Source organism: Portunus trituberculatus, chromosome 25 (assembly GCF_017591435.1).
Source record: "Portunus trituberculatus isolate SZX2019 chromosome 25, ASM1759143v1, whole genome shotgun sequence".
Taxonomy (NCBI): domain Eukaryota; kingdom Metazoa; phylum Arthropoda; class Malacostraca; order Decapoda; family Portunidae; genus Portunus; species Portunus trituberculatus.
In genome coordinates, this window is record NC_059279.1 from 9460175 (window position 1) to 9485911 (window position 25737).

The window sequence follows — 25737 nt, forward strand, 5'->3', positions numbered from 1 at the left end:
CATTCCAATTTTGTTCTAACTCAGGCATTAGTGTCATCCTTCAAAGTTCAGTTTTATTTCAGTTCTTCTGAGACATGATCAAGTGAGAACATGACCTCTCACTATATTACTTTTTTTCTGCAACCCTTTATTCATATAATCTCACTTAGCCAAAGCATCCTTTTGACTTGTAATGTTTCTCACAAATGTCATATGTTGCATACCTTTGCTTTGCTGCTATAATCTTAACTTTTCACCTTCAATAGACAAGGTTGTTTTTACAAAGCTCAATGAAGCCCTCCCAAATCTCCTTAGCAGAGGACATCACCATCATCTTCACGCTGAAGTAAATCATAAGATACACACCAAAACATTTAGACTTCCAGCTGTCTGAACTGAACAGAAGCAAGAAACCTGGTGGTCAGGTTCCAATCTGGGTGCTGATTCTTCCCACTTTCTAGTGCAATCACCACATACACTGAGTTTTCCTTATGATTCTGGTGAGCAGATCCGAGGGTCATAACATCTATCCCATTAGACATACTGTATTTGATGGCTCATGAGATTCACCTTTCTCTCAGAAAAAAAAATAGTCTCAGGACACACCATGTCCTAGAAAGTCAGTGATTCCTTTTTGGTCAGTCTATGGCAACAACTATAAAATCAACCCCAGACTGGTTTTACGCAACAAAACAACTTTCTTTATAGGCTAAAATATCTTACTGGTAATTCAAAGAATGACACCAGTCAGGAAAATTTCCACACTCATATAGACCCAAAACAAAAAAATTAGATTTTGATCTTGACATGGCAAGATTTTAAGGTCTATAGAGAACTATGTGACAGATAAAGAGAGAGATATCACAGGAGAAGAGAGAGAGAGAGAGAGAGAGAGAGAGAGAGAGAGAGAGAGAGAGAGAGAGAGAGAGAGAGAGAGAGAGAGAAACTTGAATCTGCTCACAGCACAGACCGTGGACAATGTTCAAGGTGATGTCAAGGTGATGTCCGTGGTAACTCAGGCATTTAACAGTGTGTCCTTGAGACTGGTGCAGTACATCACTACCATGGTACACAGGAAAAACAAGGCCAAAAATTGCAGTATGATTAACAGGACATTGAGACCTAGTGAACTGAAGACTTTGAAAATAACCAAGTGACTTTGTTCATCAGGATGGCAGCATGATACTTCCACACCAGACAGTGTGTACGTTGATGTTGCGAACACACAGTGTCCCTATACCACTTGGTGCTCGCTTGACGTCATCAGAACCTGCTTACTGAGTTGGTAACAATTATGTCTCAACATTGTTCGATCGTGTGAAAACTTTACAGTGTTACTGACGATGACACACTCACACTTTCACACAATTAAAATTGCACCTATCATTTTACATTCTTACCTTACATATTGATGAAAAAGAAAATTATGATTATTCCTGTAGTCTCTCATTGTCAGTGCTGACATCATATCCAGGTACATATTTCATAAACATCTCACAAGAAGATTGGTACATAGGCTACTAGAAATATTAACACCAGGGTCAAATAATGATCTAAATGTATGGAAGTCTTTAAATGTCAAGTGAAACCCTTCAATCCATATTCAGAGCTTAAATCCAGTCAATCATCTTTTTAAATTTCAATGTTCAAAACTGCATCTTATGAACATGCATTTTTATGAACCATCAAATTGGTTATTAAATAAAACATCAATACTTATTACAGCTTTAGTCAGTTTGTACCAAGTCTGGCTTTTTCTGTTCAAATGTGTAACCACCTCCTCAGAGACATCACAAAGTTTTCTCCATCTGTCCAAATACACAAATTTAAATCTTATATGTTCCCCTTAATATAACAATCATAATATTGAAAATATATACACATCCACAATGTTATAAAAGAATAAAAGATAAATATCAATTACAACTTACCTTTAATTTATTTACAAGTGCATCAAACAGGTCACAGCAGCTAATTTTGTCTGCATCTTGTCTGGTGGATTGACCATGAAGGTGCCAGATGTTAGAACAAAAAGTGTACAAACCATGTAGCATACAACACAAACATTGTTTTGTCACTTAACAATGGGAAGAAAAAAAAAAAACAGCATTAAATGTTATTGTAAGAAAACATTTTATAGATGATGAAATAAAATGTTGACTATTCATGTAAACACTGAAATAATAACAGGGCAACACACTTGGTAATTCACATGCTGAATGATGAAATAATAAGTATGCTATGTTTTGTTTCACAGGCAATCAGTGTATGTTTTATGCATTTTGCAATGGAGCAGCACATCTATACCCTTCTTTAATTTCTTTTCTTTACAGCAACAAAAACCCAGATTAGAATTTGGCAATGGTGCAATATGTAAAACCAATCATTCTAGTGGTTTTCATCATACACACCAATCCACTATTGCACCTACTTGGTGCATCTATCACCCAACAGTTGAAATCATGATAGCTGAAGTGAAGAGCCTATGGTATTAACCCATACAGGAGAATGTAGAGATAGCTACCTGAGCGATCAGGAGAGAGAAGAATATGGAGTTTCTCTGTTTTGGAGGTATTCTCAAAACCTACCATTATACTCTCATCATGCACTAGAATTCTCTCTCTCTCTCTCTCTCTCTCTCTCTTCCTGTATTTATATATATATATATATATATATATATATATATATATATATATATATATATATATATATATATATATATATATATATATATATATATATATATATATATATATATATATATATATATATATATATATATATATATATATATATATATATATATATATATACATATATATATATATATATATATATATATATATATATATATATATATATATATATATACATATTATAAAATATTTGCATTGTGAAACAACATTGTGATATCTGGTGTCTATTTTAGCCACAAACACTCCCAAACAGCAAAACATGACAACTATAAATCGAGGAACATATTATGCAAGTGTCCAACCAGGGACACTGGTGAGAAATGAGGAATAATAAACTAGTCACATAAGGCTGCAAGTGAACCTTAGGAAAATATCTCGCACAATTAATACCACTTCCAGTCAGTTCTGGGAGGAATGACTGACATTTGTTTCAATCAAATAGAAAACAACACAGCACATACACATCACACACACACACACACACACACACACACACACACACACACACACACACACACACACACACACACACACACACACACACAGACTGAGAAGAATTCAAGACATCAAGAAAACTGTCATTTCAATTTTCATAACATAAAAGAGATAAAAATAAAGAAATAATACAGAAAAAGTCCTCAAGAAAAAATGTTAGTAAGTTGATAGTGAGAAAAAGAGAAGACTATGGTAATTGCTGAAAAGAAATTTCTATAAGGAAGCTGCTCTGAAATATCTCTTTTGACCATGAAAGATAAGAGCATCAAATATGTGTGAAATCAAAGTACGAGGAAAGAGGAACACCTGCTTAAGAACAGGATACACTAAAAAAGAACCAATAGAGAAGAAAACCAATTATAACAAGTTTGAAACTTGAACTTCCATTGAGATAAACAAAAGAGTGCATCAGAGTACAGAAAGGTTTAATGAAAGAAAACTCAGAGAAACAAGGCAGTTTAATATATATATATATATATATATATATATATATATATATATATATATATATATATATATATATATATAAAATAGAAGGAGGAGAGGAAGAGAAATGAACTGGTGGCAGAAGAAGAAAAAAATAAATTGACAAGGTCAAAAGAGGAGATAGAAGGATTTTGGATCCATTATAGAGTCAGAAGAAGGAGGTATTAAGAGAAAGAAAAGAATGGAGCAAGTTTAAGTCTGCTGAAAATGAAAGAAGAAGATGAAAAATGATGTACGAGAAATGATAGATGTTTGTCTGTAAATAAATTAGATACATAAAGAAAGAGATTTGGTCTTAGCAAAGTAGGAACATAGACTTTGGTATGTAGGAGGAGAGAGAGGGTAAAGGTAGGAGGAGGAGGGTCATGTTGATGTTAGGAGGAGTGATGATAAAAGTGTAGTGGGTTTAAAGGAAAAGGAAAATACTGATATTTGTTAAAGGAGTGCAGTATTTGTTAAATGAGCAGAGGTAGTAAAAGGAAACATTCATGTAAACAAACTCATGGACTAACCATGAAATACATAAATAAAGAGTCTTAAGATTAAAAATTACAACAGAATCATTAAGAAGGAGAATAAGAGATAAGATAAGTTGGACATTGATAGGAATGTAATGAGAGTGAAGATGCCTGAGATAAATTAAAAGTTATTCAGTGCTGGATACACCAGATAGTTGTAAACACAAGATTTAAGGATGCTGCAAGATTGAGATTAAGGAACAAGATATACAAGTGGCAGAATCACCTCAGTTACCATGTAAGATTAGTTGGATTAGAAGGGAAGAGACAATAGGAGTGGATGATTTATTACAGCTGAAGGTTAATATTGATAGATCAAGATGATATTATAAATATAACAAAATTTAGGCGTAACTGGGAGGAGATGGAAAACTATTAACGGTTAAAGAGAAATATAACTTATTTTATGGAAATATACAAAACTGGGGTCAGGACTAGAGATTAGAAATATAGAAAAAGAAGAAGAAAGAAAGATTGGTTTAATGCAAGATGTGCTAGGGCAAAGGAGAAACGAGATGGAGCATGGAAAAGGTGGAGAAGAAACAGAAATCCAGAAAATAAGGAAAACTTCAAAACAGCAAGAAATGAATATGCTAAGGTGAGAAAGGAAGAAGAAAAGAACTATGAAAAGGACATTGTCGAAAATGTAAGGAACAACCAAAATTGTTCTACAGATTCATAAATGGAAAAATAAGACAAAAGAAACAATAGAAAGGTTAAAAGGAGAAACGGAATGGTGGAAGACCCAAAAGTATGGCAGAACTGTTAAATAGTAAATTTCATGAGGTCTTTACTAAGGAATCCAAATTTGAAAGACCACAGGGTAATAGAGAGACTGTCTATATGAAAGAGATTAAAGTAACCAAGCTTGAAATAAAAAGTTGATGACGGAATTGGATGAGGAAAAGGCAATGGGACCGGATGAAGTCTCAGGCAGAATACTGAAAGAATGTAGGGAAGAACTAGCAAGTCCAATATACAACATCATAAAATGCTCAATAGAAAATGGAACAGTGCCAGTGGAGTGGAAAAGAGCTGAGGTGGTTCCCATATATAAGAGCGGAAGGAAGGAAGAACCTTTAAATTACAGGCCGGTATCACTAACTAGTGTAATATGCAAGATGTGTGAAAAAGTAATAAAGAAGCAATGGATCGAGTTTCTTGAAGACAACAAAATATTATCAAATAGCCAATTTGGTTTTAGAAAAGGTCGGTCATGTGTGACAAATTTATTGAGTTTCTACTCTAGAATAGTTGATAAAGTACAAGAGAGAGGGATGGGTTGACTGTATTTATTTAGATCTAAAAAAGGCTTTTGATAAAGTGCCACATGAAAGATTACTATGGAAGTTAGAGGAGAAGGGTGGCTTAAAAGGAAGCACATTGAGATGGATGAAGAATTACTTAAGGGGGAGAGAAATAAGGATGATAGTTAAAGATATGAAGTCCAAGTGGAGAACAGTAGACAGCGGAGTGCCACAGGGGTCAGTATTGGCACCAATATTTTTCTCGTATATATAAATGACATGCCAGAGAGAGTGAACAGCTACATAAATCTGTTTGGACGATGCGAAACTGTGCAGAGTCATTAAACAAAAAGGATTGTGAAATACTACAGGAAGACTTAAACAAGATCTGGAAATGGAGCAAAAATGGGAGATGGAATTCAATGTGGACAAAAGCCATGTCATGGAAATGGGAAAAGTGAAAGACGACCAGTGGGAATCTATAAGATGGGAGATGGAGTAGAACTAGAAAAAGTAAAAAGGAAAAGGACTTGGGAGTGACAATGGAAGAAAATAATCAACCGGTTAGCCATATTGATAGAATTTTCAGAGAGATGATAATTTGCTAAGGAATATTGGAGTAGCATTTCACTATATGGACAAGGAAATGATGAAGAAATTGATAAGTACTAAAATAAGACCTAGATTGGAATATGCAGGAGTTGTGTGGACTCCCATAAAAAGAAACACATAAGAAAATTAGAGAGACTACAAAAATGGCTACAAGAATGGTTCCAGAATTTAAAGGGATGGCATATGAGGAGAGACTAAAGGCAATGGATCTACCAACCTTGGAGCAGAGAAGAGAGAGAGGATCTGATACAAGTTTATAAATTGATTAACGGAATGGATGAAGTGGATAATGAGAAACTGATCCTGAGAGAAGAATATGACTTTAGAAGCACAAGATCGCATAGTAAGAAACTAAGGAAGGGACGATGTCTGAGAGATGTTAAAAATTTAGTTTCCGCAAAGATGTGTTGAGACTTGGAACAGTTTGAGTGAGGAAGTGGTGTCAGCTAAGAGTGTGCATAGTTTTAAAGAAAAATTGGATAAGTGTAGATATGGAGACGGGACCACACGAGCATAAAGCCCAGGCCCTGTAAAACTACAACTAGGTAAATACAACTAGGTAAATACACACACACACACATGATTTGACACATTAGCAAAAATATAGCTTTCAAAAAGGCAATATTTAAAAAACGCAATAAATTTGTGAAATGCATTATTGGCAGTGATGTACATTAAGAATATAAATTATATCTATTTATATATGTATCTATTGATATATATATATATATATATATATATATATATATATATATATATATATATATATATATATATATATATATACATACAGAGGTACCTCGACATATGATTTTAATTCATTCCATGACGATCGTTGTATATAGAAAAAACGATATCAAATCAATTTTTCACATAGAAATTAATGGAAATAGAATTATTTCATTCTTATGATATGAATTTACCCCGCCCCCAAAAAAAAAAATTAAAAATAAAAAATAACATGCTTTAAATCCCAACCAAATATAGATTTAATATAAAATAAATACAATGTTTATTGTATGCATGATATAAATTAACTATATTGCTCAAAATAACAACTTAATCTGCAAAACCTGGGACACATCGATAGATGTTCATCACGCAAGACTTGGGGCACGTCGATAGACGTTTAGGCTTTTTACAGCTATGTTTTGGCTATTTTCTTCCTGTTTTCTTTGGTTGTGAGCTGGCAACACTCATCAAGAGTACACATATGCTCGTCACTGTGTCACCAACGATGAATGGTAGGAGCGACAGTGATTTCACTGTCTGATTCCGCCACCTCCCCGACACCTTACTTCTATACCTCAGGTCTCTCACCATGTTACGGGAGACAACTTTTGAAGGAGAGAGAGAGAGAGAGAGAGAGAGAGAGAGAGAGAGAGAGAGAGAGAGAGAGAGAGAGAGAGAGAGAATACAAGGAGCCTGTTTTCTCGCCTAGCCAAGGCCGCTGAACCCAATCGGACACAAGGCCATGTAAACCAATGATACTACCTCATTCAACCTGTGATATTTTAGTAATCATGACATCTAGAGACTTCTGGTTTTTTACATTGCAAAGTATGTGAATACAGGCTATTTTGTGCATTTCTTGCCAAACTTTTACTTTTGGGACCCATGATCATGGGTCTAGAGTTCACAAAACCTTAGAAAAAATACACACTGCCGAGGAGCACAGACACATACATGCACAAAGGATGAACAATAGATGATTACTTGTGGTCACCTTTATCAACTCTCTATCCAGTATGTCAATCTTGTTCACCAATTTATACATAGTTATCATGTCTCTCTTGTTCTTCTCTCTTCTAATGTGGTCAGCCCCAGCTTCCTCAGTCTTTCCTCATAGTCTAACTCCTGAGTCCTGGTACCATCCTTGTTGCCAGCCTTTGTACCCTTTCTACCTTCTTCACATTTTTCTTCATATGCGGTGACCAGACACATGCTGCATATTCTAACTGGGGTCTTATTAAGGTACATAATATCTTCATCATTCCTTCATCTAGGTAGTGGAATGCAAGGCCAATATTTTGAAGCATGTTGTATGTTTCCAAAAATCTTGTTAATGTGTTTCTCCGGTGACAAAGTGTTTTGCAGTTACTCCTAAGTCTTTCTCCTCATTGGTCTCTTTAATTTTCTCATCACCCAGCCTGTAATCCCAGTTTGGTCTGTATCTACTTCTTCCCATTTTCATAACATGGGTCTTGTCTATATTAAATTCCATCTGCCACTCTTTACTCCACTCATATATTTTATCAAGATCTTCCTGTAACTTGTTACAATCTTCCACATTCTTTACTCTCCTCATAATTTTAGTATCGTCTGCAAACATGTTCATGTAACTGTCAATTCCTACTGGCATATCATTAACATAAATCAAAAACATGATGGGACCCTGACCCTTGTGGAACTCCACTGGTTACCTTCTTCCACTCGGACTTCTTTCCTCTCACCACTGTTCTCATTTCTCTTCCCATTAAGTAATTTTCCATCCATTTTGCTAGTTTATCATTTACTCCTCCAATCATCTTTAGTTTCCACATCAGTCTATTGTGTGGTACTTTATCAAAGGCCTTTCTCAAGTCCAGGTAGATAGCATCCACCCATCCCTCTCTATGTTGTAGTATGTCAGTCACTCTTGAATAAAAACATAATAAATTGGATACACGATCTTCCTTTTCTGAAACCAAACTGCCTTTCACTCAGAATGTTTTCACTTTCTAGATACTCACTCCACTTAGCTTTAATTACTTCTTCACATACCTTGCACAATATACTAGTCAACGATACTGGTCTATAATTTAGCGGTTCCATTCTACTACCATTCTTATATATAGGCACAATGTCAGCTCTTTTCCACTCTTTCGGGACTAATCCTGTTCGTATGGAGGTTTCCACAATATCAAATATGAGGTTCAACAATTGATCCTTACATTCTTTTAGCAACCTCCCAGATATGCCATCAGGCCCCATTGATTTATTAATATCCAGATTGCTTATAATTTTCCTTACATCTTCCTTAGTAACCATGATGTCCTGCATTTGCTTTATTTCTGTAGGCCTTCCTCCCATAAAATGCTCCTCCTTTGTAAACACTTTGCAAAAGTTGTCGTTCAAAATTTCAGCTATCTCTCAGCATCTTCATATACTTCTTCCCTTTTTTACCTTTTCTATTGCCTCCCTTTTATTTAGTTTTCCATTTATGAATTTGTAAAACATTTTGGGTCACTATCACAGTTTTCCACCACCCTCTGTTCATATTCCTTCTGTGCTGTTCTCCTTACTTCAACATATCTATTCCTTGCTGTTTTGTAGCCTTCCCTTGATAATACATCACTGTTTTCTTAAGTTTCTTCCATGCCTTTTCTTTGTTCTTTTTGCTTCTTCACAATTTCTATTAAACCACTGTTTATTATTTAAAGTCCTCTTTCTGTAATATGGCACAAACTTTTCACAGCAGAGTTATACAAATCCATAAATTTATCGTATTTCAATTGCATATCTCTTTCCTGGTATACCACGGACCAGTCAATTTCATTAAAGAACTCCCTTATATGGTTATAATTTGCCCTAGTATAATTTAATTTTTCCTCCCTGTTCCACAATCTTATTCGTGCTTAATTCTGTATCCAGCTCAAAGCTTAGGACATCATGATCGCTTTTCCCAAGGGACTTTCATGTTCAATTTCCTCTTTTAGAGATTCCCTGGTAAATACCAAATCCAACCTTGCTGCAACATCTTGTCCCCTGCACCTTGTTGGTGATCTCACCCACTGTGTCATCAAGTTATTTGTTGCTACCTTTAACAATTCTTCTGCCCACTCACCACCTTTCACCACTTCGTAGTCTTCCCACACTATTTCTTTGCAATTAAAGTCTCCAACTATCATCACTCTATCCTTTCTGATGAGTTCTTGCTTCATTCTGTCTAGAGTATTTCTCATCACCATTTGGTACTGTTCATATTCCCAAGCACTGGTTCTGGGTGGTATGTATACTGTTATAATATTAATGTCCCTCTTGCCATCTGTTATAAGCATACTTATCACTTCCTCATTTCTCTTACTATAGTTCACCTCCTTCACTATCAGATCTTCCTTAGTAAGAACCATTATACCACCACCACCTTTATTTTTCTATCATTTCTCCATACTTTGTAGTGTTTTACAACAAACCAGTCTAGCTTTATTTCGGCCTTAGCTTTGTTTCCACTACACATTATGTCCGGTTCGTTATTTCTTAGGTAATCCATACATTCTAGCCTCTTAGACAGAAATCCATCTATGTTCGTGTAAGTCACTTTTATTCCATTCCTAGTCTCTTCTTCCATGTAATGCCTATTCCGTCTGTTTTATCCACCACTTCTTTAGCCTCCCATTTCTCATCCTCCAAAAAAACTTGATCTTTTCCTCCTCTGTTCTTTTGTCATTCCTCTCCTTCACTTCAGATACTAGCTCCTTCATTTTCATTCTCTCATCTTGTGACATATTTCTTCTTATGTAAATTGTTTTGGTTTCCTCAGAGTCCTTAAGTTTCCAAGCCCTCCTCAACAAGGCCTCCGCTGCCACCTGAGACTTTAATTTCAATTTTAATGGTCTATTCTTGCCTTCCTCAAAAGCTCCCAATCTCACACTTTCTTCTACCTCAGCATATAGGTCCTCTTCTTCAACAGAGATCTTGTTCAGTAAAGACTTAATCTTGTCATTTTCCTTATCCCTCCTGTCCTACCAGTTCCTGTTAGTTTCCTCCTCAATCCTATTATGATCACACATTTTTTCTTTTCAGCATATCTCTCACCACATACTCATTTTCCTTTAGTGCCTTTACCATTTCCTCTGCGTAATCCCTTTATTTTCCTCTTCCTGCTTTTTACTATCTCCTAAATGACCTTTGTACCTCCAGATGTTCATGATTCACTTCTTTCATCTTAGTGTCAATTAGATTCAGACATTCCTCTTTCTTCAAGTCCCCTTCGGAAATTTTTATCTCCATTTCCATGAGTTTAGCCTTCATTTCTTCGCATTGTTTCCTTAGTTGTTGGTTTTCTTTCTCTATCTCTACTTTTTCCTTCAACAGCTCTTTATTCTCTAGCGTTAACAAGTAGATCTCTTTTTTAAATGAATCATTCTCGGCTAGAACTCTCTCCAGTTTTTCTTCTATTGCAAAAATGCTTTGGGACTTACTCTCCAGCACCTGGATTCTTGCATCCAATCAAGTTTCTGTAGTCCTTTTGGCGTAGTAATAAAACCTTCAAGTCTCTAGTTTGCCTGGACGCCATTTTGTTGTTGTCAGTTGATTACGGCCAGGCGATCACCGTCCACACTCCTCTCAGGGATCACTCTCCATATCACTCACTTTCAACACTAAGAGACAGTAGGACATTTACGGACACAAAACTTAGAGTTACCCAGGCCCTGTAATACCATAGGTATTTTCTTTCTTACTGTACGCAGCCAGAGACGAGCCGTCCTCTCTCAGCACGGCGGTGTGTGTGTGTGTGGGTGTGTGTGTATTTACCTAGTTGTAGTTTTACAGGGCTTGGGCTTTATGCTCGTGTGGCCCCGTCTCCATATCTACACTTATCCAATCTTACAATAAAAATGTGCACATTCGTTGCAGACACTACTTCTTCATCTAAACTGTTCTACGTCTCAATACATCTCTGCGGGAAACTATATTTTTTAATATCTCTCAGACATCTTCCCTTTCTCAGCTTTTTACTATGCAATCTTGTGCTTCGGATGTCATATTCTTCTCTCAGGATCAGTTTCTCATTATCCACTTGGTCCATTCCGTTGATCAATTTATAGACTTGTATCAGGTCTCCTCTCTCTTCTTTGTTCCAAGGTTGGTAGATCCATAGCCTTTAGTCTCTCCTCATATGTCATCTCTTCAAGTTCTGGGACCATTCTTGTAGCCATTTTTTGTAGCCTCTCCAATTTCCTATGTGTTTCTTTTTATGAGGGGTCCACACTACTCCTGCATATTCCAATCTGGGTCTTATTATAGTATTTATCAATTTCTTCATCATTTCTTTGTCCATGTAGTGAAATGCTACTCCAATATTCCTTAGCAAATTATATGTTTCTCTAAAAATTCTATCAATATGGCTTACTGGTTGATTGTTTTCTTCCATCGTCACTCCTAAGTCCTTTTCCTTTTTGACTTTCTCCAGTTCTCTCATCTCCCATCTTATAGATTCCCACAGGTCGTCTTTCACTCTTTCCCATTTCCATGACATGGCTTTTGTTCACATTGAATTCCATTTCCCACTTCTTACTCTATTCCCAAATCTTATTTAGGTCTTCTTGCAGTATTTCACAATCCTCCTTTTGCTTTATAACTCTGCACAGTTTCGTATCATCCGCAAACAAATTCATGTAGCTGTTCACTCCTTCTGGCATGTCGTTAATATAAATGAGGAAAAGTACTGGTGCCAATACTGATCCCTGTGGCACTCCGCTTTCTACTGCTCTCCACTTGGACTTCATATCTTTAATTACCGTCCTTATTTCTCTCCCCCTCAAATAATTTTCTATCCATCTCAATGTGCTTCCTTTTAAGCCACCCTTCTCCTCTAACTTCCACAGTAATCTTCATGTGGCACTTTGTCAAACGCCTTTTTAAATCCAAATAGATGCAGTCAACCCATCCTCTCTCTTGTACTCTATCAACTATTCTATTTGTTTTTTTTGTTTTTTTTTGTTTTTTGTGTGTGTGTGTGTGTGTGTGTGTGTGTGTGTGTGTGTGTGTGTGTGTGTGTGTGTGTGTGTGTGTGTGTGTGTGTGTGTGTGTGTGTGTGTGTGTGTGTGTGTTGTTGTTTTTACCTGTTTATTTACCTTTTAGTTTTACACCTCTTTATGCTCATGTGGCCCTCTCCATATCTACACTTATCCAATATTCTTTAGTATCACTCTTCACTGTGTGTGTGTGTGTGTGTGTGTGTGTGTGTGTGTGTGTGTGTGTGTGTGTGTGTGTGTGTGTGTATTTACCTAATTTACCTAATTTACCTAATTGTAACATACGGAAAAGAGCTATGCTCGTGTTGTCCCGTCTCCATATCTACTAATGTCCAGCTTTTCTTAAAATCATGAATATTCCTTGCGTTGACCACTTCCACGTCTAAACTATTCCATGCTTCCACCCTTCTATGAGGAAGCTATATTTTTCACATCTCTCCTATAAGTGGCCATTTTAGTTTTTCCCATGCCCTCTCGACATTCTTTCATTCCACATACACAGATCTTCCCTATCCATTTTTCCATGCCAATCATCACTCTGTATATTGCTATCAGGTCTCCCCTTTCTCTTCTGTTTTCCAGGGTCGGAAGTTGCATTCTGTTCAGTCTGTCTTCATAAGTCAAATCTCTTAAGTCAGGCACCATTTTGTTGCAGCCCTCTGTACTTTCTCTAGTTTCCTTATGTGTTTCTTTAAGTTCGAGCCCACTGTATTGTTGCATATTCAAGCCTTGGTCTTATCATTGCAGTAATTATTTTCTTCATCATTTCTTCATCTAAATATCTGACGCCACTCTTATGTTCCTCAATAAGTTCAATACTTCTCCAATTATTTTGTTTATATGTCTCTCTGGCGATAGGTCATTGGTAATTGTCACCCCAAGGTCTTTTCTTCATGACTGGTTTTATGTCTTCATTTCCTATCTTGTACATACTCCTGATTCTTCTTTCACTCTTGCCAAACTCTAATTTCTTGCATTTTGTCGTGTTGAACTCCATTTGCCATGTACAGCTCCATTTCCATATTCTGTCCAAGTCTTCCTGGAGTAGTTCGCAATCTTTGTCACATCTCACTTTTCTTAACAATTTTGCATCGTCTGCAAATAGGCTCACATAACTGGACACCCCATCCACCATGTCATTTATGTAGACCGCGAACATTACTGGTGCCAACACTGATCCCTGTGGAACTCCACTCTCCACCAAGCCCCATTCTGATGGTCTGTCCTTAATTATTGTTCTCATTTCTCTTCCTACCAAAAGTCTTCCATCCATTTTAGTAAACTGCCATGCACTCCTCCTACCATTTCAAGTTTCCAGATCAGTCTCCGGTGTGGTACCTTATCAAAGGCCTTTTTTAAATCCAGATATATTCCATCAGCCCAACCATCTCTTTCCTGTATTACATCTATCACCCTCGAATAGTAACATATCAGGTTTGTCGTGCATGAACGCCCTTTTCTAAAACCAAATTGACACTCACAGAGTATGTCATTTTTCTCCAAGAAGTCTGTCCATCTATTCTTCACCACCCTCTCACATCTTAGCTACCACACTTGTAAGTGACACTGGTCTATAGTTCAATGGGTCTCTCTTGTTACCTGATTTATAAATTGGGACAATGTTAGCTCTTTTCCAGTCTTGGGGCACTACACCTTCCCTTAATGAGGCATCAATTACTTTTTTTTCTGCCAGTTGCTCCTGCATTCTCTTAAAATCCATCCTGATACCCCATCAGGTCCCACAGCTTTTCTCACTTCTAAACTCCCCATCATATTCTTGATCTCCTCCACAGTTACTTGAAACTCCTTCATAATCCCTTTCTGTTCCATTACCAGTGGTTTGTCAAAAGCAGTCTCCTTTGTGAATACCTTCCAAAGCATCCATTCATAGCCTCTGCCATTTCCTGGGATCTTCACTGCATACTCCATTTACTTCTAAACTTTCAATACTTTCTCTATTTTTGATGTTGTTGTTCACATGTCTGTAAAAAAGCCTTGGTTGGTCTTTACATTTATCAATTATATCCTTTTCTTGTTTCTTTCTTTCTTCTCTTCTAATCAACACATATTCATTTCTTGCTCTTTTGTAACTTTCCACTGCTTAATCCGTCTTTTCCTTCTCCACCTCTTCCATGCATCCTCTTTTCTTGTTCTAGCCTTTTCACATCTATCGTTAAACCAGTCCTGCTTTCCAACTTCTCTATGTTGTCTTATTGGTACAAATTTTTCTCACCTTCTTTGTATATTTTTATAAATTCCTTCCACTTTTCATTTGCTCCCTTAGCACTCTTGAATTTCATCCAATTTGTCTCTTGAAAGAATTTCTTTAGGTTTCCAAAATCTGTCTTGGCATAATTCCATCTTCCCACTTTATATTCTTCATTTCTTCTAGATTTCTCTTCATCTATCACCTTGAACTCCAAAACTGCATGATCACTCTTTGCTAAAGGGCACTCCACCCTCATCTCCTCAATGACCATTGGCTCTGTACTAAAGACCAAGTCCAGTCTTGACGATGCTCCCCCTCCTCCAAACCTAGTATCTTCTTTGACCCACTGAGTTAACACATTTTCCATTGCCAGTGTCAATAGTGTATTTCCCCATGTTGTCTCTGATCCTTCCATTGACCAGTCCTCCCAACACACCTCTTTACAATTAAAATCTCCCATCATTATAGTTCGTTCACAGCCACCCAACATTTCTGTGTGTGTGTGTGTGTGTGTGTGTGTGTGTGTGTGTGTGTGTGTGTGTGTGTGTGTGTGTGTGTGTGTGTGTGTGTGTGTGTGTGTTTTGTTTTGTACCTGTATTTTATACCTTGCTCATGCTGTCCCATCTCTGTATATCACAATGACTAATTTCCTCTTAAAATCATGTACAGACTTTGCACACACCACCTCTCTGTCTAGTTCGTTCCATATATCTATCACTCTATGGTGGAAGCTGTTTTTCTTGAAGTCTCTTCTGTAGTTGTCTATTCTGAGTTTTAGTCCATGTCCTCTTGTGTCCCTTCTGTCCCTCTTCAGCAGGTCGATTCTATCAGGAAGCTCTATATTATTAATTATTTTTCATACATAAGAGCCGACAAAGTTGGGGCCAGTTTGGTGGCCACTCTTTGTATTCTTTCAATTTTCCTGTTAATTTTCCTCATGTTAGGTAACCACACAGTGTGTGTGTGTGTGTGTGTGTGTGTGTGTGTGTGTGTGTGTGTGTGTGTGTGTGTGTGTGTGTGTGTGTGTGTGTGTGTGTGTGTGTGTGTGTGTGTATTTACCTAATTGTATTTACCTAATTGTAACATACAGGAAAAGAGCTATGCTCGTGTTGTCCCATCTCCATATCTATTAATGTCCAGCTTTTTCTTAAAATCATGAATATTCCTTGCGTTGACCACTTCCACGTCTAAACTATTCCATGCTTCCACCCTTCTATGAGGAAGCTATATTTTTCACATCTCTCCTATAAGTGGCCATTTTAGTTTTTCCCATGCCCTCTCGACATTCTTCCATTCCACATACACAGATCTTCCCTATCCATTTTTCCATGCCAATCATCACTCTGTATATTGCTATCAGGTCTCCCCTTTCTCTTCTGTTTTCCAGGGTTGGAAGTTGCATTCTTTTCAGTCTGTCTTCATAAGTCAAATCTCTTAAGTCAGGCACCATTTTCGTTGCAGCCCTCTGTACTTTCTCTAGTTTCCTTATGTGTTTCTTTAAGTTCGGAGCCCACTGTATTGTTGCATATTCAAGCCTCGGTCTTATCATTGCAGTAATTATTTTCTTCATCATTTCTTCATCTAGATATACGAACGCCACTCTTATGTTCCTCAATAAGTTCAATACTTCTCCAATTATTTTGTTTATATGTCTCTCTGGCGATAGGTCATTGGTAATTGTCACCCCAAGGTCTTTTCTTCATGACTGGTTTTATGTCTTCATTTCCTATCTTGTACATACTCCTGATTCTTCTTTCACTCTTGCCAAACTCTATTTTCTTGCATTTTGTCGTGTTGAACTCCATTTGCCATGTACAGCTCCATTTCCATATTCTGTCCAAGTCTTCCTGGAGTAGTTCGCAATCTTTGTCACATCTCACTTTTCTTAACAATTTTGCATCGTCTGCAAATAGGCTCACATAACTGGACACCCCATCCACCATGTCATTTATGTAGACTGCGAACATTACTGGTGCCAACACTGATCCCTGTGGAACTCCACTCTCCACCAATCCCCATTCTGATGGTCTGTCCTTAATTATTGTTCTCATTTCTCTTCCTACCAAAAGTCTTCCATCCATTTTAGTAAACTGCCATGCACTCCTCCTACCATTTCAAGTTTCCAGATCAGTCTCTGGTGTGGTACCTTATCAAAGGCCTTTTTTAAATCCAGATATATTCCATCAGCCCAACCATCTCTTTCCTGTATTACATCTATCACCCTCGAATAGTAACATATCAGGTTTGTCGTGCATGAACGCCCTTTCCTAAAACCAAATTGACACTCACAAAGTATGTCATTTTTCTCCAAGAAGTCTGTCCATCTAGTCTTCACCACCCTCTCACACATCTTAGCTACCACACTTGTAAGTGACACTGGTCTATAGTTCAATGGGTCTCTCTTGTTACCTGATTTATAGATTGGGACAATGTTAGCTCTTTTCCAGTCTTGGGGCACTACACCTTCCCTTAATGAGGCATCAATTACTTCACAAACTTTTTCTGCCAATTGCTCCTGCATTCTCTTAAAATCCATCCTGATACCCCATCAGGTCCCACAGCTTTTCTCACTTCTAAACTCCCCATCATGTTCTTGATCTCCTCCACAGTTACTTGAAACTCCTTCATAATCCCTTTCTGTTCCATTACCAGTGGTTTGTCAAAAGCAGTCTCCTTTGTGAATACCTTCCGAAAGCATCCATTCATAGCCTCTGCCATTTCCTGGGATCTTCACTGCATACTCCATTTACTTCTAAACTTTCAATACTTTCTCTATTTTTGATGTTGTTGTTCACATGTCTGTAAAAAGCCTTGGTTGGTCTTTACATTTATCAATTATATCCTTTTCTTGTTTCTTTCTTTCTTCTCTTCTAATCAACACATATTCATTTCTTGCTCTTTTGTAACTTTCCCACTGCTTAATCCGTCTTTTCCTTCTCCACCTCTTCCATGCATCCTCTTTTCTTGTTCTAGCCTTTTCACATCTATCGTTAAACCAGTCCTGCTTTCCAACTTCTCTATGTTGTCTTATTGGTACAAATTTTTCTCACCTTCTTTGTATATTTTTATAAATTCCTTCCACTTTTCATTTGCTCCTTAGCACTCTTGAATTTCATCCAATTTGTCTCTTGAAAGAATTTCTTTAGGTTTCCAAAATCTGTCTTGGCATAATTCCATCTTCCCACTTTATATTCTTCATTTCTTCTAGATTTCTCTTCATCTATCACCTTGAACTCCAAAACTGCATGATCACTCTTTGCTAAAGGGCACTCCACCCTCATCTCCTCAATGACCATTGGCTCTGTACTAAAGACCAAGTCCAGTCTTGACGATGCTCCCTCTCCTCCAAACCTAGTATCTTCTTTGACCCACTGAGTTAACACATTTTCCATTGCCAGTGTCAATAGTGTATTTCCCATGTTGTCTCTGATCCTTCCATTGACCAGTCCTCCCAACACACCTCTTTACAATTAAAATCTCCCATCATTATAGTTCGTTCACAGCCACCCAACATTTCTTCCAGACATGTTCCTGTATCACTTATCATTTCTTCATATTCCTGTACTGACCATGCATTTGTCTTAGGTGGTACGTACACCACTATGTAGTGCCTCTTTTTCCTTCATTAGTTTCTGCTCTGATCTTTAGCACTTCTGCCTTTCCCATACCTTTTTCACTTGATCCACCTTTATATCTTTTTAACCAGCAACATCACTCCTCCTCCCATCTTACCTACTCTATTTCTTTTCCAAACGTTATATTTCCTTCTCCAACCTTCATCAGGTCTTCTCCTCTCTCAGTTTTGTTTCAGTAAGACCCACAATATCTGGGTTCTTGTCCCTCAAGTAATCGTTGAGTTCTAAAATCCCGATATCACTCCATTTATGTTGGAATACATTACATTTCGCTCATATGTAAGTTTCTTTAGTCCTTTCTTGCTGTACTTTTCTGGGTTATGAACCACTTCCTCAGTCTCATATCCAAGATTCTCCAGAAAACTCTTTCTTCTCCTCTTCTGTCCTCTCTTCATTTTTTCAAAGCCTCCTTTCTCAACTCATTTAACATTTCTCTTTCCTTTTCACCAGATGTGTTCTCAACCAAATCTTCCTTGTTGTTTCCTGTGTGTGTGTGTGTTTTCTCCACCAATTCATCTTTTTTGTGTTTTTGTTTTATTGTGTGTTGTTGTGAACTTTCCAATTCTGTGTTTTTTTCTTTTTTTTTTTTTTTTTTTTTTTTTTTTTTTTTTTTTTTTTTTTTTTTTACTTGTGTTATCCTGTTTTGTATCACCACACATGTCTTTTTGTCTACAGTTTCCCTTTTTGTTGTCTTTTGACTTAATTTTTTTTTTTTTTTATGATCTGTTTTTTTTTTTTTTTTTTTTTTTTTTTTTTTTTTTTTTTTTTTTTTTTTTTTTTTTTTTTTTTTTTTTTTTTTTTTTTTTTTTTTTTTTTTTTTTTTTTTTTTTTTGTTTTTTTTTTTTTTTTTTTTTTTTTTTTTTTTTTTTCTTTTTTTTGTTTTTTCTTTTTTGTTGTGTGTGTGTGTGTGTGTGTTTTGTTTTTGTTTTGTGTGTGTTGTGTGTGTGTGTGTGTGTGTGTGTGTGTTTTGTGTGTGTGTGTGTGTGTGTGTGTGTTGTGTGTGTGTGTGTGTGTGTGTGTGTGTGTGTGTGTGTGTGTGTGTGTGTGTGTGTGTGTGTGTGTGTGTGTGTGTGTGTGTGTGTGTGTGTGTGTGTGTGTGTGTGTGTGTGTCTGTGTGTGTGTGTGTGTGTGTGTGTGTGTGTGTGTGTGTGTGTGTGTGTGTGTGTGTGTGTGTGTGTGTTTACCTAATTGTATTGTATAGGGTTCAAGCGTGGTTCAGTGTCCTGTCTCCATGTCCCTATCTATCCAATTTTTCTTTAAAGTTATGCACATTTTGTGCTGTAACAACTTCATCACTCAATGCATTTCACTTTTCCACCATTCTATGTTGAAAACTGTATTTAAGGGGCTAACACTGACCCTTGTGGCACTCCACTTGTTACTTTACCCCAAAATAAGTATGTATCTCTGATCATAGTTCTCATCTCTCCGTCGTTCAAATAATTCCATACCCAATCTAACAAAGATCCTCTCAGTCCTCCTATGCTTTCTATTTTCCAAAGTAGTCTGCTGTGAGGGACTTTATCAAAAGCCTTTTATATGTCCAAGTATACTGTGTTCACCCATCCATCTCTGCTTTCGAGTATAAACTGTCTGTAATTCAATGACTCAGCTGACTTTCCTCTTTAAATATTGGGATTATGTTGGCTCTCTTCCATTCCAGTTATACTCTCCCTTCTCCTTTTTCCATAGATAGCACTTCTTTAGTCTCATACCTAGAACCCTCCAGTAGAAATTCTTTTTCTTGATCTCTGTCCTTTTCTCATTTTTTTCCTTAGTTTCATTTCTTAGCTATTTCTCATTCTCCCTCTCTTCTAGGCTCATATCTCTTTTTATCCATATATCCTTAAATTCAGTATCATCAGCCAGCTTCAATCTCATTCTCACTTTCATCGGTCTCTTATCCCTTTCACTAAATCTTCTCAACATAATCAGTTCCTCCACTTCCTGGTTCAACCCGTGTGCTCTCCTGGATGTTTTTGATAATAGTTTTTGCTAATTCTCTCTCTTCTCACTCACGAACTTGTCTGAATTTTTTTTCCTTCATCCAGAAAGATCCTTGTCCATATCATCATCACTCAGTTTCTTCAGGCCAACAGGTGTTTTGATAAACGTTTGGTTTTCAAAAAATGGTGTTTGTTTTTATCCCACATGCTTGGTAGCGCCACCTAGCTCTCCCTCTCCATTTTTCCATTCCATACACTATCCTCTTATTTATTTTGGAGACAGGAGAACCCAATGGCCCCCTAACACCCTGTATATACGTCTAGGTCAGGCTCCAATGCCTGCTGAAGTGCTTCCCCTGGGAGCTGTTTTCGCATGTCTTGTCAGTACGGTGGTGCTCTTTTGAGTGTGTGCGTGTATGTGTGTATTTACCTAGTTAAGGTTTATGGGAGGGGAGTAAACTTATGGTGTCCCGTCTCTATATCTTTTATCAAATTTCTCCTTAAAAGTTTGCACAGTCCCAGCCATTACAACCTCCTCATCAAGTTCATTCCAATTGTTCACAACTCTATGAGGGAAACTATATTTCTTGAGATCTCTTTTACAAAAACCCTTTTTCAACTTTAAACCATGTCCTCTTGTACTGCATGTGTCTAATAGTAAAATGTCTTCTTTACCCACATGCTCCATACCATTAACCATTCTATAAACAAGTATCAAATCTCCTCTTTTCCTTCTCTCTTCCAATGTAGTAATGTCCAATTTCCTCAATCTTTCTCCATGGATTAAAGTACTTAAATTTGGAACCATCTTTGTAATTGTTCTCTGCACTCTTTCTAACTTCATAATATTTTTCTTTTTAAGAGGAGACCACATGACCACCACATATTCCAATTTTGGTCGTATCATGATATGTGATGTGTGATGTATGATGTGCAATGTGTGGTGTGGAGTGTGTGGCATGTGGTTTTGGTGTGTGTTATGTTGAGCATATAACTTCTAATTTCCCATTTGTAACCCTTATTTCATGCTAGTTAAGACTTCCAAAAAAGTGAAAATTATGGTACAAAATGCAGACATTTTATAATAATGATAAGAAAAATAGTGAATTCATTGCAAAAACTAGACCACAGTATTTCAATATGATACCTGTATGAAACTTATGGCACAATGACTACACTTAAGGACCCCATGAACGTTACAACCAAAGATCATGTGCCATTCCAATTTTGTTCTAACTCAGGCATTAGTGTCATCCTTCAAAGTTCAGTTTTATTTCAGTTCTTCTGAGACATGATCAAGTGAGAACATGACCTCTCTACTATATTACTTTTTTTTTAAGCAACTCCTGGGGTTATTCATATAATCTCACTTAGCCAAAGCATCCTTTTGACTTGTAATGTTTCTCACAAAATGTCATATGTTGCATACCTTTTGCTTTGCTGCTATAATCTTAACTTTTCACCTTCAATAGACAAGGTTGTTTTTTACAAAGCTCAATGAAGCCCTCCCAAATCTCCTTAGCAGAGGACATCACCATCATCTTCACGCTGAAGTAAATCATAAGATACAATACCAAAAACATTTAGACTTCCAGCTGTCTGAACTGAAACAGAAGCAAGAAACCTGGTGGTGGCAGGTTCCAATCTGGGTGCTGATTCTTCCCACTTTCGGTAGTGCAATCACCACATACACAATGAGTTTTACCTATGATTCTGGTGAGCAGATCCGAGGGTCATAACATCTATGGGGCCCATTAGACATACTGTATTTGATGGCTCATGAGATTCACCTTTTCTCAAAAAAAAAAAAAAAAAAAAAAAAAAAAAAAAAAAAAAAAAAAAAAGTAGTCTCAGGAAATGGGCCTGTGTCCTATGAGGCCAAGGTTCAGTATTGAGGCCGTGGTTGGTGGTCAGTCTATGGCAACAGAGGCTATAAAATCGAACCCCAGACTGGTATTAGACAACAAAACAACTCTTTCTTTATAGGTAACAATATACTTACTGGTAATTCACAAAGAATGACACCAGTCAGGAAGAATTTCCACACATCACATAACCCAAAACAAAACACGTAATTGGCGATCTTGATCTTGACACGGGCAAGATTCCTTAAGGTGCGTTTACACGATCGAACTATGTTCGACAGATAAAATCGTTACCATATCACAGGAGAAGCAGGATGACGTCATAAGCGGTGAAACGATGGAAGTGGATCTGGCAACAAGCAGTGGTACCACATGAGGGTGTTTACCACCATTTCGAATCTGCTCACAGGGCATAGACCGGTGGACAATGTTCGAAGGTGATGTCCGAAGGTGATGTCCGTTGGTAACTCAGGCATTTAATTCAGTGTGTGGCCTTGGACGACTGGTGCAGTACATCACTACCATGGTACACAGGAAAAAAACAAGGCCAAAAAAATTGCAGTATGATTAACAGGACAATTGAGACCTAGTGAACTGACGGACTTTGAAAATCCTGTAACCAAGTGACTTTGTTCATCGTGTACCTGGCAGCATCGTATACTTCCACACCAGACAGTGTGTGACGTTTCGATGCTGCGAACACGGACAGTGTCCGGTATACCACTTGGTGCTCGCTTCTGACGTCATCAGCAAGCCTTTTCGCTTTCCACTGCTAGTTGGTAACAATTATGTCCGTCGAACATTGTTCGATCGTGTGAAAACTTTACAGTGTTACTCCTTGACGTATGACACACTCACACTTTCACACAATTAAAATTGCACCTATCATTTTACATTCTTACCTTACATACAAGTAAAAAAAATTGATGAAAAAAGAAAAATTATGATTATTAGGCCTGTAGTCTCTCATTGTCAGTGCTGACATCATATACCAGGTACATGTTTACATAAACATCTCACAAGAAGATTGGTACATAGGCTACTAGCAAATATTAACTACCAGGGTCAAATAATGATCTAAATGTATGCGAGTCTTTAAATGTCAAGTGAAACCCTTCAATCCATATTCAGAGCTTAAATCCAGTCAATCATCTTTTTTTAAATTTCAATGTCTGCCAAAACTGGGTGCATCTTATGAACCCATGCATCTTATGAACCATCAAATACGGTCAATTAAATAAAAACTATCAATACTTACCCTACAGCTTTAGTCAGTTTGTCCACCAAGTCTGGCTTTTTCTGCTTCAAATGTGTAACCACCTCCTCATAGACATCACAAAGCTTTACTCCATCCTGTCCAAATACACAAATTTAAATTTTCTTATATGTTCCTTTCCTTAATATAACAATCATAACACTTGAAAAGGTATATATCACACATCCACAATGTTATAAAAGAATAAAAGATAAATATCAATTACAACTTACCTTTAATTTATTTACAAGTGCATCAAACAGGTCAAGCAGCAGCTCGTACTCCTTCTGCATCTTGTCTGGTGGATTGACCATGAAGGTGCGGCAGATGTTAGAACAATAGTTCTTGTAGCGCACACCCATGCAGCATACAATGGCATCAAAATGCATTGGGTTTTTGTCACTTAACAATGGGGAAGAAAAAAAAAAAAAAAACAGCATTAAATGTCTATTGTAAGAAAACATTTTATAGATGATGAAATACAAATGTTTGGACTATTCATGTGAAACACTAAGAAATAATAACTTAGACTAACACACTTGGTAATTCTAAGCATGCTGAATGATGAAATAATAAGTATGCATGTTTTGTTTCACAGGCAATCAGTGTATGTTTTATGCATTTTGCAATGGAGCAGCACATCTATAGCCTTACTTTAATTTCTTTTCTTTTAAACAGCAACAAAAACCCAAAAAGATTAGAAATTTGGCAATGGTGCAATATGTAAAACTCAATCATTCTAGTGGTTTTCATCATACACTCAACCCTCCACTATTGCACCTACTTGGTGCATCTATCACTGCGCAATAGTTGAAATCATGATAGCTGAAGTGAAGAGCCTATGGTATTAACCCATACAGCGTCAGAGATGTACGAGATACGTCGGCTACTCTGAGCGAACCGGGCGTCAGAGAAGTAAGAGATACGTCGGCGAGCTTTCTCGTGTTTTCGGAGGTATTGCGTCCTCAAAACCTACCATTATACTGCCATCATGCACTGTAGACATTGCTCATGCTGCCTCTTCGTCCCTGCTAACATGAATGCTTCCTGTATTTATTTATTATAATTCTGAACTTTAGCAGTTTCTGCTGCCTTCAGCTAGGTGTAGCGGGAAACTGACGCCTCAACTCCGCTATATATGAATATAATTTCCATTACTTACTCTTATCATTTCAGATGTTTTTGGTAACTGTTATATTGTGGTAATGAAAACTTTGTATGACATAAATAAGAATTTTCCAATCGCTTTGTTATAAGGAAAAACAAGTACATATTACTCGGAAAATATTTGCATTGTGAAAGGCAACACCCCCTTGTGATATCTCGTGTCTATTTTTAGCCACAAACACTCCCAAACAGCAAAACATGACAACGATAAACGAGGAACGATATTATGCAAGTGTCCAACTCAGGGATCGACTGGTGAGAAATGAGGAAGCGAATAAACTAGTCACATAAGGCTTTGCTAAGTCGCTAACCTTAGCGGAAAATATCTCGCACCAATTAATACCACTTCCAGTCAGTTCTGGGAGGAATGACTGTCATTTTCATTTGTTTCACATCATTTAATATGTAAAACTCAATCATTCTAGTGGTTTTCATCATACACTCAACCCTCCACTATTGCACCTACTTGGTGCATCTATCACTGCGCAATAGTTGAAATCATGATAGCTGAAGTGAAGCACTGGCGAATTCACAAAGTCTCAGATCTGCTGACGCTGTACGGGTTAATTCAAATTGACATCAAGACCTCTAAACTGTCATTTTTTGCCCAATTTTCATAACATAAAATAGTATAAAAATAAAGAAATAATACAGTAAAGTCCTCAGGCAATCCCTCCAAAATGTTACGCCATAGTTGATAGTGACGGGTAACACTATTCCAGTAGTCTACTATGAAGTCAATTCTTTGCTTAACACTAGAATTTTCTATAACGGATCACTGGCTGCTCTGCATCAATATCTCTTTTGCACCATGTCTTCCTCACACTCACTGCCCATAACTGAGCATCATCATATATGTGTGTAAATCAAAGTAACGAGTAAATAAG

The 25737-nt window shown here is 37.1% G+C and overlaps 1 protein-coding gene across 1 annotated transcript in view; it reads right to left on the reverse strand.

Annotated features, from left to right (window-relative positions):
- The window catches only part of LOC123508984 (FACT complex subunit spt16-like), a gene marked incomplete in the record, with an annotated part of 182272 nt that overhangs the window by 107755 nt on the left and 48780 nt on the right, over window positions 1-25737 (reverse strand). Inside the window, 2 exon segments of the mRNA XM_045263088.1 lie at window positions 23687-23781; window positions 23917-24085. Of these exon segments, the coding sequence (XP_045119023.1) occupies window positions 23687-23781; window positions 23917-24085 (264 nt within the window).